At 61.1% G+C, this 18,443-nt stretch overlaps 1 protein-coding gene across 1 annotated transcript in view; it reads right to left on the bottom strand.

Annotated features, from left to right (window-relative positions):
• LOC112953208 (semaphorin-3F-like) overlaps window positions 1-18,443 on the bottom strand; it is a 29,371-nt gene that overhangs the window by 10,483 nt on the left and 445 nt on the right. Inside the window, exons 2-5 of the mRNA XM_026046224.1 lie at window positions 15,235-15,399; window positions 1,685-1,845; window positions 1,356-1,418; window positions 561-680 (exon numbers count right to left, since the gene is read on the bottom strand). Of these exons, the coding sequence (XP_025902009.1) occupies window positions 561-680; window positions 1,356-1,418; window positions 1,685-1,845; window positions 15,235-15,346 (456 nt within the window). The 5' untranslated portion in view covers window positions 15,347-15,399. The remainder of the gene's footprint in view (window positions 1-560; window positions 681-1,355; window positions 1,419-1,684; window positions 1,846-15,234; window positions 15,400-18,443) is intronic.

Here is an 18,443-nt window from a genome sequence, read left to right as displayed (position 1 = left end):
GCAGCCCGCGGCAGCAGCGTTCCCTCCCAAAGCCAGCCGCCACACCACAGCGTGCCCACCGCGTCCTCGTGGCCTAGCCGTGCCGTTTCGCCACGAGAAACGTCAGCGCTGGTGCAATGCCAGGCTCCTTCCATCCCCTTGGAGAGGCTGCTCCATTGCAAGGATGTTCACGATCTACCAGCTGGTGGAAAGCCAGGTACAGGCTCCATTCGAGAGATATCGGCAGATGCTTTTCAAGAGGTGCCCATGGGCTGAGAGGGTCGAAGCTGGTGCTGGGGTCCGGCTGAGGCAGCCCAAGTCAGGTGTGAAGCGATCCTCAGGCCTTGCTCTGCAGAGACGGCTCAGCCATGCTCCACAGCATGGTAATATTAGCCACAGAGTCCTTGGTGCAYCCAAGCTGAGACTGGCATGTCTCTGCCTGCTCCCATCCCCTTCCCCCTTGAAACCCGCCCAAAACTAGCACAGACCCAGCCGTGCCTGATGCCCACCCATGTCCAGCTGTGGTCCTGAGATGGCAATGCAAGCACGGCCAAATCCAGGCACCAGCTCAGCCCTCTCACCTGCGCTTTGCGCCCACGGTTGACAAAGGCACAGATGGGATTGTAGGCGCCAGTGCCACACACGTAGAGGTGAGTCCGGTTCCAGGGCTGGATCAGGCGGATGAAGTTGCCGCACTCTCCCTGGGAAGCAGAGGGAGGAGTTGGCAACCACAGCACAGAGGTGGGAGAGGGCCGGCTCCCATCACAGCTCACACACCCAACAGGCAGCACAGACTCTTCACTCTGCAGGGCGGCACCACAGGGTGCAGTTGCCCAGGCTTGGAAACATCCACCCCAGGAGGAAGAGCTAGACAGCATAAGGACACACGTCATGGAGCTGGGAAGCTGGGAGGCCCCTGGATGGCTCTTGGGCAGGCACAGGTCATGCACTGGCAGAGGACATGGACTGGSAAGAATCATGGATTGGCATGGGACACAGGCCTTCAGTTGGCACAGGGCTGGCCCCACTGGGGATGGTTGTGGTAGGTGTGAGGAAGCAGTGTGGGGAACCTTTGCCTCCAGCTTCCTCCCAGCACTTTCCCAAGAAGGGGCTGACAGGACACGGTGTGACATCTCGGAGTGCCAGCCGGTCCTGGCATGGCTGCAGATGTTGCCCGGACAGGCTGATCTGCAGCGGCCCTCTGGCGATGGGATTTCAGGGAGACAACATGAACTGTAGTGCTGTGGTGGTGACCARCCTCTTTGAGGTTCCCTAAAGTGGTGGACATCAAACCCCGAGGTGTCCGTGGCCTGTGGCTCAGGGCTCTAGGGAGCAGATACAGCACAGGCACATCCGCCAGTGCCCAGCACACTCACATTGCTGTTCTTGCCCGACAGGATGCACTCCTCAATCCTCTGCTGGGAAGCAGGCCAATGGATCTGCAAGAATACAAGCAAAGAGGAGAGCTAAACTCATGCTTCGCTCAGCCCTCACCTTGAGCTCTTTCCCGATCCCTCTGCCATCACAGGGCAGAGACGGACCCTCCTCAGTGCGAAAACAGCCTCCAAAAACGCCCGCCCAATTCCTGATCCCTCCAACCCACAGCCCTYGACGGGAGCGCATGGCCCTGCCCCATGTCACCCGCTCCTCTGGCAGCCACCCCAGACCCAGCCCTCTGCTCCTGTCGGTGGTAGCACACGCTTACGATGAGGGGCTCGCGGTTGATGTCGTGCAGGTCCAGCGAGAGGACGTAGTCCTTGCTGCCCACATACATGCGATCGTGGTCCTCGTCCTTGAGCAGGATGCGGTAGTCACTGGAGTTGAGCAGGAAGTTGAAGAAGTGCGCGGTGCCTGTGGCCTTCAGCTCTGCGGGGCAAAGGGACCCACATCAGTGTGCCAGCGCCCACCAGCCTTCCCCTATGCCGCTTCTGCCTCAGCGTTTGGACACCAGTCTCCAGCCCTGCCCAGCATCAATCCCTGCCCATCCCCAGCTAGGGGATCCCATGCAGTTCTAGGATCCATGGAGAAAGTTCCTACCATGATGGAGCCACCTCTGAGGTACGTGCCACAAGCTGGGATGCTGGATAAACAAAGGAAATGCTCATTTCCAGCRAGGTCAGCCATGCGGAGCTTGATTACAGGCAGGAGGACCTGGCCTCATCCATCGGCACCCAATGTCCCTGCCAGCAGAGCCCTCCTCTGCAACATGGCCCATAGAGTGACCTGCTGCTGTGGGTGGTGGCTCCTGCAAGTTCTGCTGTCTCCCTTTCGACCTGCTGACCCTGTCTCCTCGGATGTATCCCTACACCCCAGCCTGGCAACCACCCCCTCGCACAGGGGAYCTGAGACCCAAATTACCCACCTCCTAGGGAGGGGGGAGAGAATTTACCCCCCAACCCCACATGCCCCATCCTCCCCCCGTGGGGAGTTATTTTTAGCCTGAGTGTGGGAGAAATGAGCAAAAGAGGATAATGAGGGTCATGAATATTCACACATGCAATGAGGCAGCCAGATGGAAGACAGAAGTGCTGCAGATGATGTGGGCCAGTTCCAGGGAGCAGGCGGCAGGGGCCAGGGCACAAGTAAAGAGAGGAGAGGAGCTAATCTCTGCCCTGTGCCCACGTGCTGTCCATCTCCTCTCCAGGCTGCCGTCTTTGCGCCCACTGCCTCCTGCCATCCATCCCCAATACCATCCCCCAGCACCTGCAGCAGCATGACAACACGTGGCATCCCTCCCCGCTGCCACCCCAATGAGAGGGCACCCTGACACCATCTACAAGATGCGATCCCAACTGGATGCCATCACCATTAGGTATCACCTCAACGGGGTGCCACCCCGATGGGATGCCACCGCCAGATGCCGTTCCACCACCCCTCCTTGCCTGGGGAGAGTTTGCCTTTCCACACAAGGGCCTGTTCCTTGCACCTTCCCTAAGATGGATGCTGTGAGCAGCTCTACTGGATTGGGATTAGAAGCAGTCCCCACAGTCTATGGGCACTTGCATCCCCATGGTCTATGGGGACTTGCAAGACCATGGTCTATGGTCTTGCATCTATGCTTCAGGACTGCAAAGGGCACATTTCCCTAGAATGACTGTAGGCCACGCAAAATGAGGTCTCTGCCAGGAAGGACCAAGTTGGTTTCCAGGGATAGGTGGGCACAGCTCCAGCATCCAGCTGCTATTCCCTGCTGTGATGCCAAAAGCCTGAGATCTCTCTGACCTCATGCTTCCAAATCCCATGAGGACCTCCTAGAGGTGCCATGAGGGTGTCCTCGCCATCCTGGGCACAGAGCCCCTGATGAGCTGCTCCCTGCCAGCTCATCGTGGGACACAAAGGGGTCATCATGCACAGCTAGGGCTCCCACCAGGAGGTCTAGTGCAGAGGAAAGCACCCTTCCAGCCAGCCACGGGCCCCTGGGGAGCTTGCCAAGAGCAGGGGCGCATTGGTGATGACAGAGCCATGGTTCGGGGAACAGACTGAGCCTGGCAGCTGGGACACACATGCGGTGCCAGGCTCCTGGCATGAGGGCTGCTGCTCACACAAGCCCRGGTGACCCCGGGGGAACCAGCGCTGCACACGGAGCAGCTGCCATGCCYTGGTGGGTCACAGAGCCCAGGGCCAGCACATCCGGGCATGATTCAGCCAGGGCCCCCACGGCGGGTTTCCTCCGTGGCCCCACAGGGCGCACTTCACTCCGGGAAACGGCGTCATGGGATGTGACATCAATCTCTCCACTCCTCCTCCCTACAGTGACCTTGAGGGTCCGCCAGTCAGGTCCCTGCCAGCGGGGCTTTCTCAAGGACGGATGTGGCACTAATTTGCAAAAAATAACGCCTTACCCCCACCCCCGGCCAGCGGGACGGGCTGGCCAGGATGGCCGATAAAGCCCAGCCTTCAGGCTCTGCTCGGGGCCGGCACRGACAGGGCTGTGTGCGTGGCGCGAGCGTGCACACGGCTCCGGYGGCTTGGGTCTCTGGTTTTAATAAAATCATGCACGAGTGTGTCCGCTGGGGGCAAGGCGATAGGGACGTACCCGATGGGCGAGCAAGGATGGACTGTGCGCAACCAGCAGAGAAACCAGCCTGCCCTGTCCCTTGACAGCACGTGGCTTCACAGGTATGGGGCACGGATGCCTGACCTGTGGGGCAGGATGGCAGTGAAGCCAGGAGGAGTTTGGGGGGGGCTGCGGGGCCGCCCACATGTCCCTGCGCCCGCCCAGCTCCTTCCGCTCGCTTGTCTCCCATCTGCGCTCCAGATGCTCCCACCACCAGCCACGGCTCTCCACCACCCACGCGGCGCTGGGACGGGCCTCCTGCCTGTCCCATGTGGCACCGGGATGGGCCCCACCGGGTGCTGGGACTGGCCTCCTTTCCACACCACTGCAAACAAGGCCAAGCCCCGCAGGGCACTGGCGCCAGCCCCYGCCTGTCCCGTGGGTGCACCATGATGACTTGCCCCATAGGCTGCTGCCCTAGTGCCATCCTGTCCATGCACATGTGCATCTCCTGCAGTTCTGAGTGCGCACGCAGGGCAGCGACAGGCAGCGGTGGGCACCGACACGGTGCAGGCGGTAGCAGGAAGGCCGCGGGGCAGGCCAGCACAGGCAGCGGCAGGCAGCGGCACGACAGGACACGGGCAGGTAGCAGCAGGCAGCGGTAGGGGCAGGCAGGGACGGACAGTGGCAGGCAGGGACAGGGGACAGGCAGCCACAGGCAGCAACATGAGCCCAGGTCCTGCACCCCAGGGGGGCAGCTGCCCAGTGCGGAGCAAGTTGCCTGGGGCAGCAAGCAAAATCCTGCAGCTCCCTTCTCCCGCTCTGCTGTGGCTTGCGGGAGACATGGATATTGTCCCCACAGGACACGGGGAGGGGACGCCCTGGGGTGCAGGATCAGGCCTCAGCAGCTGCTGAGCACCAGGAGCATAACGCCACCGCACCAAGGAAAGCATGGGAACTGTCTTYCCACCACTGGCTGCAAATTACGGGGGGGAAAACATAGATAAAATGCRGGAGCCCTCCTCTCTCTATCACTGAGAGCCACTCCGTGCTGAGTTTACCAGGCGCCCTGTGGGGCTTTGAGCTGCAGGAGGCAGATGAGACCTCCCCAGGGAAGCTMGCAGTGCCTAGGCTGGAGAGGCAACCTAGGGGAGGTTGGGAAGCGCCGAGAAAGCAAAGCGACAGAAAAACCATGCTGGGGGTGACCTCGTGCACGGGCTGTGGGCAGCACAGCGGCCCAGCGTGCTTGCACGCCGCTCCTGCCGCTGCTTCCCGTACACGCGGAGCGGCTGTGAAGGGAGAGGCCGCGCGAGTGGGGAGCCCGGCGCGCAGGCAGAGCAGTGCCCAGCGCAGCGAGCGGAGCGGGAGCAGAGCCTCCAGCCAGCAACCTTCCATGCACGGACACCACGCAGTGCGCTGGCGACCGGGGCAGGAATACGGCAGCAGAGGCTGGGGATCCAGGGAGGCGCTTCACCTCCGGGGTGACTTCACCTCCACCAAGGCTGCCGGGGCAGCCCAGGGACAGCACGGCCACCCGCTCCGGGGGACGCGGCCCCATCACTACGGGTGATGCGGCCCCATCACTCTGGGGAACGCGGCCCCATCGCTCCGGGGGACGTGGCTCCATCGCTCTGGGGAACGCGGCCCCATCGCTCCGGGGGACGTGGCTCCATCGCTCCGCTCCCCTCCCGGCCGGGATGCGCGGTGGGGCTGAGCTGGCAACTGCTTACTCCTGCAGTTCTGCAGCCCCTCTCTTAGGCGTGTCACAGGGTGCAAAGGAGGGCCCACTTCTGACAATGATCCAAAATATCCTAGATGGGGAGGTGTCCATGAAGCCCCAGGCCTCGGCCGGGCTTGTTCCAGCGACTAGGAACCACTGCCGAGTGTCCCTGTCCTTGGAGCAGCCCCYGAGCAGGGCTTTCTGCTGGGGGCTCGGTGGGGTGTGGGGGCAACACAGGGTCCCTGGGAGCCCTCTCCGCTCCGGCGATCAGAGGGCACCGCGGCCCCGCCGCCCGCAGCTGAGGGACGGGCGCACTGCCCCCAGCCCGCGCCCGCTGCCCCGTGACGCCCGGGCCCTCCCTAAGCCGCTTTGCCTCTAAAGGTGACGGACGGGCGGCTGAGCCCACRCTCCGACCTCTGACCCTCCTCTCCCCGCCAAAGCCTGATCCCCAGCGCGGGGAGAGGGGCCCTGCCTGACTAATCCCAGGGGCCATGGGGCCCTGGGACAGCCGCACGGAGCTGGGCACTGTAGGAGGCTCTGGCACCAAATCAAAGGCCAGAGCAGGGGTGGGAAAAGAGTCCCAGGAGCTTCTAAATGCATCTAGGCAGGGGAAACCAGGGTGCCTCTCTGAGCACACAGGGCYGCGCGCAAGAGGCCAAGCAGAGCCACCTCCCGGGATGGGGCCCCGACACAGCACGCCCAGCCTGGCCTCTGCACTGAGGCCGGTCCTGCTTGCGCCTTCAAACAGCCTTGTTCCCACTGGGGACACGGGATCAAGCAGCCACTTATGTCCTCCCGGGCCGGAGAAAACAGCTCATTAGTGGATCCGCCCGCGGAACACATTCCCAAAGGCATCCCAAAGGCATCCCAAAGGCATCCCAAAGGCTCCCAAAGGCCAACTGGCAGAGACCAACAACCCCCCCACCCCATCCAGTGGCTGGAGAACCTAATCCCCTTTTAATTGCCTGCTCCGGAGAGTGGAGGCCTCCGATTCCTGTGCCCTGGGAGCTGCCCGCCGCGGCAGCTCGGGCCGCCCTTGGGACGAGCCTCCTGCCCCAGTGCTCTGCCCTGTGCGCAGTGGCCAATGCACACCCCAGGGAGGCAGGGGAAAGGAGGCCGCCTGCTCCTGGCCAGGCTGGGCACGGACACCTGATGCATCCCCCTTTTCCACGATCATTTCATGGTCTTGAGCGTGAGATTTAATTACTCTCCACCCTTGAGCAGCTACAAACAACGCTGGCGGGCAGGAAACCCGCCAGACCTTTCAACAGCAGCAAAATGCAACTCGCTTTTCTCTCCACCTCCCGCCCTGGCTTGGCTTCAGCTCACTGCTCCATATCGGCTGCGAACAGCACAGCCCGATTATACGCTCCATAAAGCCAAATTTCCCTCTTATTTGTTCTGAATTTACAGCTCTTCATTTCCCCGGGCCGCTTCCTGGGCCACGGTGCAGGAGCAGCTGCCCATGGCTCTGCGCTCGCCGTCGTGGCATGCCGGGTGCCACAGCCTTGGGGGAGCTGGGACCAGCCACACGCCCCGTGATGCCGCTGCTCATCCCYGGCAGGACGGGGACAGCAGGGTGCTCCCCAAAGCAGAGGGGACTGAAGCAGCTGCCCTTCCTTATCGTGTCCTCAGATTGGCTCCTCTCCAAACAGAGGATGTGATGTTGGGTCCCTCCAAAAAGCCAGGGCATCCCAGAGAGCTGTTGACCCTGCTCCAGCGTCCTGTCCCTGCATTCGCCTCCTGCGCGACCGTCGCTGCAGCAGGCGCCAAGGGTTAATGCCCTGTGGGCCAGGGACAGCCATCTCCCCAGGTGCGCCATCCCCTACCCGCTCCAGTGCCCGCAAAACCAATTACATGCGCCCTCACCTAATTAGTTTCTAATTAGAAGCTTGTCGTGCGTTCACCATAATTAACATGCAAATTACGCGCCATGTTGATATTCAATAACCGCTCTCCCTCTTCCTGGCAGCCGCGATGCCGCTGCCTTGCGGGAGCCTTCRGCTTGATTTTCATCTGGGTAAATGACTTTAGCTGAGATGCCAGCAGAGTGGCCCTGACCGGAGTTCACCAGCAGGCTGTATTTCACCAGCAGTTTTTTGGCTTTTTGGAAGCCAAAAAGGCTCCCAAAGGGAGGAGCAGACCAGGATGCTGTTGGGACCTGGGGGACCCCGGGGGATGGCTGACTCCAACAAGACTCCAGGATCTTTTTCCTCCCAAGGAAGCCAGTCACCCAGAGCAGAGAGGAGCTGGGTGGCCAAATGGACTCCATTTGGGGCCACTGGTTTGGAGAAATGTTGAGGATCTCCCTGCTAGAAGATGACGTTTTGCAGGGGTAGGGGGACTGGCTGCTCGGGAACACATCCGTGGCCCCGCAATCGCCTCCAGGATTATAAGGCTCCAGCTGGGGCTGGATAGGGGCAGTTTGCAAGGCACAGCCCAGGGAAAGGCCCAGGGAAGGGAGCAGAGACAGGCAACCCCAGCTGGTCGAAGCGGCTGCCAGGCAAAGGGAGCCTGGCTGCACCTCGGAGCCGCAGCATGCCCCCAGACCACCCAAGGCAGCACCAGGGCACCAGCCTCTGGGATGTGCCTGGTAAGGAGCCCTCCATGAGCCTAGGAGTGGAAATCTGCCCCTGACCCGCTCAGGAAAGGAGCAACAGAGAGAAGGGCCCCCCCGGGCACTGTGCAAGCAGGACGAGCCGCGGTGCTGGGCACTGCATGCTGGGATTTAGGGACACTAACCAATTTGCTGGGCCGTCTCGCCACGGACGCATTCCCATCGCTGCCCAGGCTGGCGCAGCACTGTTCCCACGGCCCGAGGAGGAACTGCAGAGCTCACCGGGCACCGGCCACGGCAGAACACACACCCAGCCAGAGAAGCTGCAAATCCTGCTCCCGTTGAAACGTTGAAACCATTTGTCGTTATGGGTCCATCAAAGTGCCAGGCGAGTCCATCAAAGTGCCAGGCGAGTTGCGGTAGGAAAGCGGGGATTGCTTATTTGTTTGAGCATCACTCTGCTACCCCTTGATGGGTTATTTACAAGGCAATTAAGCTAATTGCGTGCAATAAGAGCATTTCCGTGGCCCCCAGCCAAACCCTTTTCCCGTCTCACCACCTCACAGGTGGTGGGAGCTGCTGGAGCCCGGGAGGGTCAGGACGAGGAGCACCTCGCAGCGCTGGGCGCCCCGAGCTCTGATTGCGACGGGCTCCCTCCCGCGGGGCCCGTCGCCACACGCCACCACCTAGCACCTGCTTGCGGATTCCCCACACGCAGCACCGGGGAAGAGGCGAGGAAAGGAGCGTGCAGCACAGCAGGAGCGGGGGGAAGGGGCGGTCGGCGGGCGCACGCGGAGCCCCCCGCGCCTCCGTCCTGCCTGCCAAAGCAATGCCGGGGAAGGGGCGGCAGGAGCCCCCAGGGGCTGGGTTAAGCTCTGGCTAAGCCTCCTCTGCTCCACTGCACAGGCAGCAGCAGCTGAATTGCACACCCGGAAGGAGGGCTGTGATGGGGGGCACAGACACAGCGCTCAGSCTGCCCCAGGGCCCCCAGCACGGGGCCATGCAGCAAGTGCTTCACGGAGACTTTTTGCACTCAAAACAGGGCAGTTTGGGGGAAAAGAACAAAGAAAAAAACCCACTTTTTTGTGTGTTTTTTTTYCCCCACTGAAAATGCAGATTGATCTCCCACCCACCCACAACATCAGAAGAGGCAGGCAGGAAAGAGCCACTGAAGAGGGAGAAGCTCCTAAAGCAGAAACATTTTCCTAAACACAAGCGTTGCCCTTCGCCTCAACGAGGCGTCCCCTTGCCAGCCGTGAGACAGATCCACCTCTACCCTCCAAAACAGCATTGGTGGCAGGGAGGAAAACAGGAACACCGAGACTTTTGGCTTGGTTGGAGCACACCCCTGCCTCCAACACGTCCCCTGGATGCTGGCAACGCCGAATGGAAAGCGCCAGGCCTCTGAAATCCTCACGGCGAGGGCAGGAAAAGCGTCTGGCTGCTGGGCCAGGCCCAGCGTTCACCTGGAGGGCTCCTGCACATGGGCCGGGATGCTAGGACCTCTCCTCCGCCAGCCGTGTGGCCCTGCTGTGAGGATGTCCCCTCACGTGCCCCATCCCATGCCCACCTCTGAGTCCTTCACCCTGGGCCTGGCCTGGGAAGGGCCCTGGGGAAGCAGCTCCCTGGGACCGGTCCAGCCTCATTAGCAGCAGGAAAAAACCCCGCTGTCTCCTCAGGAAGGAACCCTCGTTTGGAGAAACCCTTTCATTCCTCCAAAAGGAAACAACCTCTCTGCGACTCATTTCCAGCCATAAATCAAGCCCGCAGCACCACCCCGCACCCTCTCCCCTGGTTTCTCCCGCAGTGGAGCGGCTCCGTGGTGAAACCCGCATGCTGCAGGCGCCAGCATCCTCGGGGCTCGCGCCGGCCTCCGATACCCTGTCCAAGGCCACCGAACGCACCAGCCAGCGGGGCTGGAAACACCCCCAGCTGGCATGGAGGTCCATTTATGAGATTGAGAGGACATTAACCTCCACAGGACAGCTTTGGCTAGGCAGCTGAGATAGAAGATTAAAAAAAAATTAAAAAAAAAAAAAGAAAGAAAAAAAGGTGTATTTTTTTTTCTTTTTCATTCCGTAACTCCTAAAATCCAACATTTGTCTCCAATGAGCAGCCAGTGTCTGCAAAGAGGCACACGGGCTTAATTTTTTTTTTTTTAACAGGCCATTTGCTAAGCGCCAGAGAGGCAGCAGGGAATGAAATAGCTGAGATTGCTCCAGGTAGGGGGTCTGGAGGATATTTTGCCACATTTTTCAAGCCGGTTGGGTCTCTCCTCCCTCAAGCAGCAGAGAGCGCTTCAAGGAGCTCAATTCTGGCTCTTTTTTGTGGCTTGAAATTTCTGGGCAAAAAGGAAAAAGGAAAAACATAAGAAAATAACAACAACAAAATAGATACGTGCACTAGATAGATGGGAAAAGTTGAGGGACGCAGCAGGGGAGGGTATGGCACCAAAGGGATCCTTGAAGCAGCCAAGGGGGCACAAGGACACTGGACTGAAGGGGACAAGGCCTTGCTGGAGGAGCCCCACTAACCGCCCATGGCTAATCGATGCCTATGGGGGGCTAACGAGCTTAGTAGATAACAGCTTGGTGGGGGAAGCATAAAACCTCCCAACTTCAGCTGGGGAGGAGGGCAGCTCCTAAGGAGCTTAAGGCTCTGAGCCCAGCAGGTCCAGTCAAACTCGGGTCAGGCCCCAGTGGCAGCTGGTCCTGTTTCCCCCCCCAGCTGCATTTTGCAGACCCCCCTCCTAGGTCAGGCTGAGCACCGAGGGGTGCCCGGACCCTCCCAGCATGTCCCCAGGCCTGGCTGCCCTTGACACCACAGTCTCCAGGGCCCACGTCCGGCACCAACCTTCCTCACACGTCCGTGTGTCCGTTCCTGCCCCCCGGCTCTGATCTGGACGTGTTTGTTTGTGGCCACGGTCTTTAAGCGATTCCCCGCGCAGGTCCAGCTGCGGCAGCTTAGGAGGGCACTGCCTTGGCACTAGGCGACACAGCCTGCACGCCAGGCTGCTCTGCAGCCATCTGCCATCAGCCCCCACCGTGTGCCCCGACAGGCTGGGACGGTGAAGGAGGGTCAAACAGTCCCAGGGAAGAGCGGGCTACGAGCGCCCACTGAGCCCAGGGGGATGCAGAGCCCTGGGGCAACTAGGGTGGCACCAGGGTAAGAACTGAGGCCCAAGGCGCCCCTTTGCCCATGAGTGCGCCAGGAGATGGATGGGGGGCGGATGACGTCTCCGGCACCTCCCAGCCCCACTGCTCTCCCACCACAGGAGGAAACAGGGGAAGCCGAGGGGGAAGCGGTGAGCAAGGAGATGATTAAAAATATCCACTCTTCCTGGCCAGCGGTGAGCAGAGACGGGGAAGAGCCGCTGGCCAAAGGCAGCCCCTCCCTGGCCGCTCCCTCTTCAGGGAAGMGGCAGGAGCGGGCTGTTCTTTCCATGCTGGCCACCTTCCTTTCCCGGCCRCCGTGGCGGCAGGACAGGAAAGCCTCAAGAGGGCCAGACGGGGCCTTGCGGCTGTGGGAGCAGCACGGGGCGCTCATGGCTCCCTTTGGAGGCGCTGCAGGCGAGAGGGAGCCGCAGGGTTCAGGCCGAGGCCAGGCCGGCCCATGCTGCCTGGCTGCCCCCTCACCTGGGATCCCCGTGGGAGCTCGGGAACGCTGAGGCGGGCACCGTAGCTCCCCTGGGCTGCCCTCAGCRGCGGCTGCTCCCGTCCTGCCCATTGCAGCAGAGGCAGGACGAACGTGTCTCCTGCTGCCGTGGCCTGCACGACACCCGGCTTGGCCTTTTATTTGAGTTTTCTTCTCTCCCCTCTGCGTAAGCCGCTGCAAACACGCTCCGATTTTGTAGCYGATGACGCAGCCCCCAGGGAGCTGTGACAAACGCCGCTTCCTCCCCGCGTGCGCACGACAACCAGCAAGGCAAACAAACTGAGAGGCGCTCCCGGGGCCGGCCCGAGGCCCAGAAGGCTGCAGCCGCTCAGCCATCACCATCGAGATGCTGTCAGCGGCCCCRTGCTCATCTCTTGAGCAGGAGAGCACCCGCAGGAAGCACTCGGGGGTCCCTGCACCTCCCCTGCAGGTCCTGCCCAGGCCATGAACAAGTGGCTCCATTCTGCGTGGATGCACATCATCCACAAAAGCCTTGGCCAGAGGCTGCCTCTGCCACAGCAATGATAGGGACGTACACCCAGACCCCTGGCTCACCCCGGTGGGATCTCTCCTGTCAAGCCAGCGTTGCGGTCAACATGCCCATCCTGGGATCGGGCCCTGCGCTGATTCGGTCCCAGCCCCCGCCATGTCCTCTGGCCACCCCCATGCCGTCACCTACTCATATCCCTACCTCCTCACCCCTCTGCAGGCAACTCTTCCCAGCCGGCACAGCGCAGCCCAACTCACCACACGTGTGTCCCAGCCCTGCACCGCCGGCACCGCAGCTCCAGTCGCCCCTTAGAACTACACAGCCCACCCTAACATCCCTGTCACCTCCCTCTGTCCCCGCTACTYGCCACGGGCTGGCCTTGCCCTGGGTGGGGAATCATACTCCAAGTCAGACCCAGTCAGGAACAGCATCTTCGCAGCCCATACTGACGTACTCTTCCTCGGCATGCTTCTCGGCCCCATGCATGCAGACTATTGACTTGTAAAAGCTGTTTACAGACAGCTCAGTTTGCAGCTCCGGGTTCCCAACTGGCCCTCGAGGCAGGCCCAAGGCTAATTCCCATTGACTGGAGCTGCTGCAAAAGCACAGTCGGGGAGGGAGCAAGCAAGGCCTCTCTTCCCAGGCACGAGACACCCCTGTGCCACAAGCCACAGACGTTTCTCCTGGAAATGGAAGTGCAAACCGCACCTTCCTCTGCTCTGAAATGTACTGCTTGGCAGCAAGAGCAGGAGGAGCCCCCGAGCACAAGGGCGGGCATCCGTCCCAAGACATCCCAGAAAGCAGCAGGCCCTGCTGCCAGCAGACCAGGTGGGAAAGGGAAGGAGGAGGGAGCACAAGGAGAAGCTGGAGACCTTGACATATGCAGGCTCTGACTCTCTTGGCTGACCCCTTTGGCATGGCCAGGGATGCCCAGCTTTAAACCACCCACCGGGTTGCACCGCCTCATCCGCAGTGCCCTGACAGCAAGGGATGAAGCGAACGCGAGAGGCGGAGCAGGGAATGCTCCTCGGAGCTGGGGCCGRACGCACGCAAACAATCCGGCAGCATACCAGGCCTAACCATGCTTATCCGGAATTAATTCTGCTGCCCCGGGCATGCTGCGCGGCTCCAGGCTGGCGACATGCATTAACACATGCGTCCCCAGGATGGCAAGCGCCAGTTCCACCCACGGCACGAGGGAGCGGAGGGCAGCACGGAGCCCTCTCCTCGCTCTGCACAGCGTGCAGCACGCTGGCGCACAGACCTCCATCTCAAGACGGAAGCATCCCCAGAAGCATTCACGCTATGCACGTGACCTAAACTGCAAAGCCACAAGGCTGGGCTTTCCTCCACAACCTGCTTCTATGGGGAGGTTTCCCTCCTGCCTTGTGCTGTGCAAGAGCAGAGATGACTCAAGGYGGGCAGCAAGAGCCAGACGGGTCCCTGGAACCCCCAGCTCGGAGGAGACACTCAGGGCCCGTGGGCATTCTGCTTACCCACCAATGCAGTCGCCCTAGCAGCAGGACGCAAGAYGTTTCAAATGCTCATCGTGATGTCTCCACGCGCAGGAGGACGCTGGCACCCTTGCAATGACACGGGTGACAACACGTTGGGGAACACGCTCTTGAACAGCCTCCCTTCCTGCCCYGGTCGTTTGCACACAGGACACATCCACGTGCAGGGACAGCAGCAGTAACTCTGGCAGGGCCAAATGGCCCAGACTTGCTTTGGCAGCACCCAAAAAAATSTCTAGTTTACCTGTCGAAGCAGAAACTAACCAATGCAACACTTGGATGGGTGGTCTTGAAGAACACCCCACTCCAGCAGGCACTCTGGGACCCCGTTTGCTAGCGTGCCTGCATCCGCCAGCCCACCCCCTCCTCCCACGGGCAGAAACCACTCGCTTCCAGCCTGAACTTGCCCCAGCCTCTTCATACCATTGATTTTTCATACAGAGACCAGCTTTTAACTCTGGCAGCTCTCCCTCCCCCAGCCCCGGCTCGTCCTTGCTGAATTTTCAGCYGGCATGCAGGTCCCTTTCTGCTGAGCTCAGCCAGACTGCAGACGCCACGCTGAGCTCTGCTGGTGCCATCGCCTCTCTTCCACCAGTGCCTGCACCAATCCACCTCCCCGGGCCAGCGGTGCCAAGTCTAGTATGAAATCTGGAGGGAAAACTCCTCTGGTTTCACTTTTTGGGGAGCCCCTGCAGCCCTACTAGGTGATGGGCTGAGGTAGGGGGAGCTTGGGGACAAGCCATGGGGAGTTGGGGTCCCATGGTCAGACCAGCCCATCACATCCTTCTCCATGGGTCTGGAAGCATCCAAACAGCCCTGATACCAAAGGGTTAACTCCCTTCCCCCATTCCCGTATCCTTCCCTCCTCTTGCAGGCTCCCTGCCAGCTCCCAGGCGTTAATACCAACTCGGGGGTCGGGTGCCACACGTCAAGCTGCTGTCTGGACCGGCAGCCGCAGCGCTCCACTCCAGCGCTCGCGAGGAAAGCTCTCCTGCAACGTGGAGCGGCTCCAGATGGAGAGAGCCACCGAGCCACCCACCCACAAGGGAAAGCATATTGGAGGGGCTGCGCAGGCTCCRTGGCCCCGGGTGAGCAGGGAGAAGGGACAGCAAGATCAGCTGAGTAGGGACTGGAATCCACACTGAGTTTTCTTCCCTGCTATCAGGAGCGGGGACAGAGGGAGCAACCTGCTAATGTCCCCAGGGAAAAGGACAGAGCAGCCTGGAGCAAAGTACCCTTGCAAGGGGCTGCGAGCACAGACATCTCCCCCCGCGCCTGCTCCTCTCCCACCATCCTGCTCCGAGGAGCAAGGCGGGCTCTTACCTTTGAAGGAGAGCTGCACTCGTGGGGTGGCAAAGATGTAGTCCTTGGCGTGGGTGGCCCGCCAGCCCAGAGTCAGCAGGGTGGCCCAGAGGAGAACACCGACCACGGGCATGGTGGGCACGTGCTGAGGTGACAAGTCCAAAAGGAGTGTGGGAAGGGTCGAACCTGGCGGAGAGGGCACAGGAGGGAGAGACAGAGTTTGCGCAGGGATGCCCCAGGATGTAACTGTGCCAGAGAGACAGACAGGTTGGCACTCACGATGCCCCCCTCCCCAGACCGAACTGCTGGAGCAAGGGGTAGAAATCTGCAGGGAATCTCCCTGGCCAAGCATCCAGATGAGAGGCTCATGGGCTCAGCCCCCACCTCTCCTCCCAGCCCCGAGCAGAGACACAGCAAGCAGAGCAGGGACCAAAGCTTTTCTAGCATGAGGAAAATCTGGACTTCATTATTCAAAGAACGAAAAAAAAAAAAAGTTTTTTTCTCCTTCTTCTTTCTTTCATTTTTTTTCTTTTTCTTTTTTTTAAATATAAATAAAGGAGGGAGAAAAAAAAAAGCAAAAGCCCTGCACGTGTGTGTGCCAGGCAGCTGGCCTCCCTGGGGCTCCGGCGCAGAGCCCCCCAGGCTGCCTCCAGCAAAGCCACACACACCCTGGCTCAGCTGCCCCTCCATGCAGACCCTGCTCCCGCCCGGCCCACCTCCACTCCGCAGGCATCATCCCTGGGCCTCCAGACCTCAGCCTTAGGAGAAGACAAGCGGTGGGAAGCCTCCCCTCGTCCCCCAGGCGCTGGCAAGGCGCGGGCTCCTCACGTTCCACGCGCAGACGTGCTGCACGAGGGCTCTGGGGACTGCAGAGACTTCCATGGCCGTGGGAAGCGCCCAGCAAGGGAAGGGGCTCCCTGTCCTGACATCCCCCCAGGACGTGCCCCACACGACACTGCTGCCATGAGGGGCACAGGCACCCGAGGTGACTTTGCACCCCGCGGCTCTCGTGGCCACCGCGGCGATGGTGCCGCTGCACCAACCCCTGCCCGGGCGCGGACGGCACCCACATCCACACCTTTTACCCCTTGCAGGGCACGGCCGTGGGGAGGAAGACAAGGCAAGACGAAGAGGAGTGGGGTGAGACGCAGCACCTCGAGGAGCTTCCTGGGGCTCCCTCTTATTTTCTTTTTTTCTCCCCCTCCCCCCTCTTGCTATCACCTTTGGAGTCAGTAAATATTTAGATTTGCTCTTCTCTCCGTGCGCACACCCAGCTCCGCTCTATTGTACTGGCATTCACTCCCCTTCCAAGCTTCCCCCCCGCTGCTCCTCCCCGTTCCCAGGCTCTGCCCTTCACGTTAATGCTCTGCCTCCCACAGTCGGGAGAGCCCSGAGACCCTGGCACCCTGTCACCCTCCAGACACGCAGCTAAATACCCCCCCAACCGCCACCCCACACACAAAAGGGGCCTCAGGAAATAATTCTGGCAAATCCCACTATTACATTCGGATGGAGGCGCGTCCGCGGCAGAGCTGGGGAACGAGATGGCAAACAAAGGGAAAAAAAAATTGAGAGAGAGAGAGAGGAAAAGGAGAGAAGGCTTTGGAAGGAGGGGAGGAAAGGGGACCGCCAGCAAACAGGAGCAGGAGGGAAAGAAGAAAGTGGGCAGCATCCAAGGCACCCAGCGAGGAAGTGACCAATTCCAAGGGAGCAAAGGGGAAATAGCCCCTTCCAACAGATCTTRGCCAGGAAACCTTTAGGGTGCACTCTCCCCAGGGAAAGTGAAAAGTCCAAAGCCTCCGAGGAGGCTGTTTCTCGTGGCACAAGCAGGCCACATTCCTCCCTTGGAGGAGAAGGGAAGCGTTTGCTATTTAGAAAACAAAAGAAAACAAAAAAAAAAAGCCATAAAAATAATTAGGAAGTTGGGCCTTCTCTCAGCTCTTTTGGGCAGGCGCGAGAGCCCCTTGCGGTGCGCGAGCCTTGGCTGCGTGGAGGCAGGGCTGCCGCCTGCCCGTTGTACCGGCTGCCTCAAGAAGGGGCTTAGAGCCCGGGAAACACGGCAAGCTGCAGGACGGGGTGCCAGAGGGAGGCCCTTCCCTATCAGGGCACCGGGGGCATCAGCACTCAGAGTGACATCAGCAAGAAAAATCACCGCAGCCCACTCGGACACGGCAAATAACTTTGCATAACTTCAGTGTCGCCGCCACCACCACTGCCGTCGCCTTTAACCCTCTGAGCGCACCCGGGCTTCCTCCTCCTCGAGGAGCTGGCCCSGGGGCTGCCCCTGGCCCAAGGCTTTCCCAACTCTGTTAACCACCTGAGCTGCCAGCCCTGGCAGGGCTTGGGGCACGGTTTTCCCATCAGTTGACCGGCTCCCGGCAGGAATTCGGTCACCCCTCTCTGTCCACCCCACTCCGTCCACTGTGGGAGGCTGCAGCAGCGAGGCACCCCCTCGCCAGCATGCTAGGCATAGGAAGGGCTCACTGAGTACGCGGGTCCTCCAGCAAGGTGCCACCACAGCAACTTCCCTCCCCGTRACCCATCAGCCTCTCACCCAGGGAGGCTCCTGCAGCCTCCCTCTCGGCACCCAAAGAAACCCCAAGCAAGCAATCAGCGCTGGGCACAATTGCTCAATGCCCGTTGCCCATGCAGGGGGTGCCAGTAGGGAACCCACCCATATTACCCTCCTCTCGAGGCTAACGCAGGGTCTGCCAAGCATCCAGGGGCACCAGACTCGGCCATAGGGCACTGGGGACACTAGTGAGCAGTGGGATGGGGCACTGGCACACAAGGGCACGCAGCACTGAGGGACAGGACAGGGTACCATGGGGACATGGGCAGGCAGAGCATTGGGGCCACTGCGGAGGCACTGGGGCTCGGGGACAGGGCATCAGGGCACTGCATGAACAGTGCGCCAGGGCACCTGGGACCCCAGCAGCGGACAGGGGGACAGGACACTGGGGACGCAGCCGCCCCAGAGCCCGGCGCTGAACCGAGCCCGGGGACTGCCTGCCACACCGTGAGCTCGGAGCCCGGCCAGGGAGCGCAAAGCAAGAGCAGGGACCCGGCCCGAGTAGGGGCAGCTCCGGCGGCAGGAGGCGAGTTGCGGAAGGCAGAAAGTTTCCTCCGGGCGAGCCCGCGGCCAGGGAGGCGCCGCCAGCCGCGCGGCCGTCGCCGTTCGCCCCGCTCCCCGACTCACCTCAGCGGGGCCCGCGGTGCCCGGGGCAGGG

The sequence above is a fragment of the Nothoprocta perdicaria genome, unplaced genomic scaffold (genome assembly GCF_003342845.1).
Source record: "Nothoprocta perdicaria isolate Ctin4 unplaced genomic scaffold, notPer1 scaffold_429, whole genome shotgun sequence".
Taxonomy (NCBI): Eukaryota; Metazoa; Chordata; class Aves; order Tinamiformes; family Tinamidae; genus Nothoprocta; species Nothoprocta perdicaria.
This window is presented reverse-complemented; position numbering and strand designations above follow the sequence as displayed.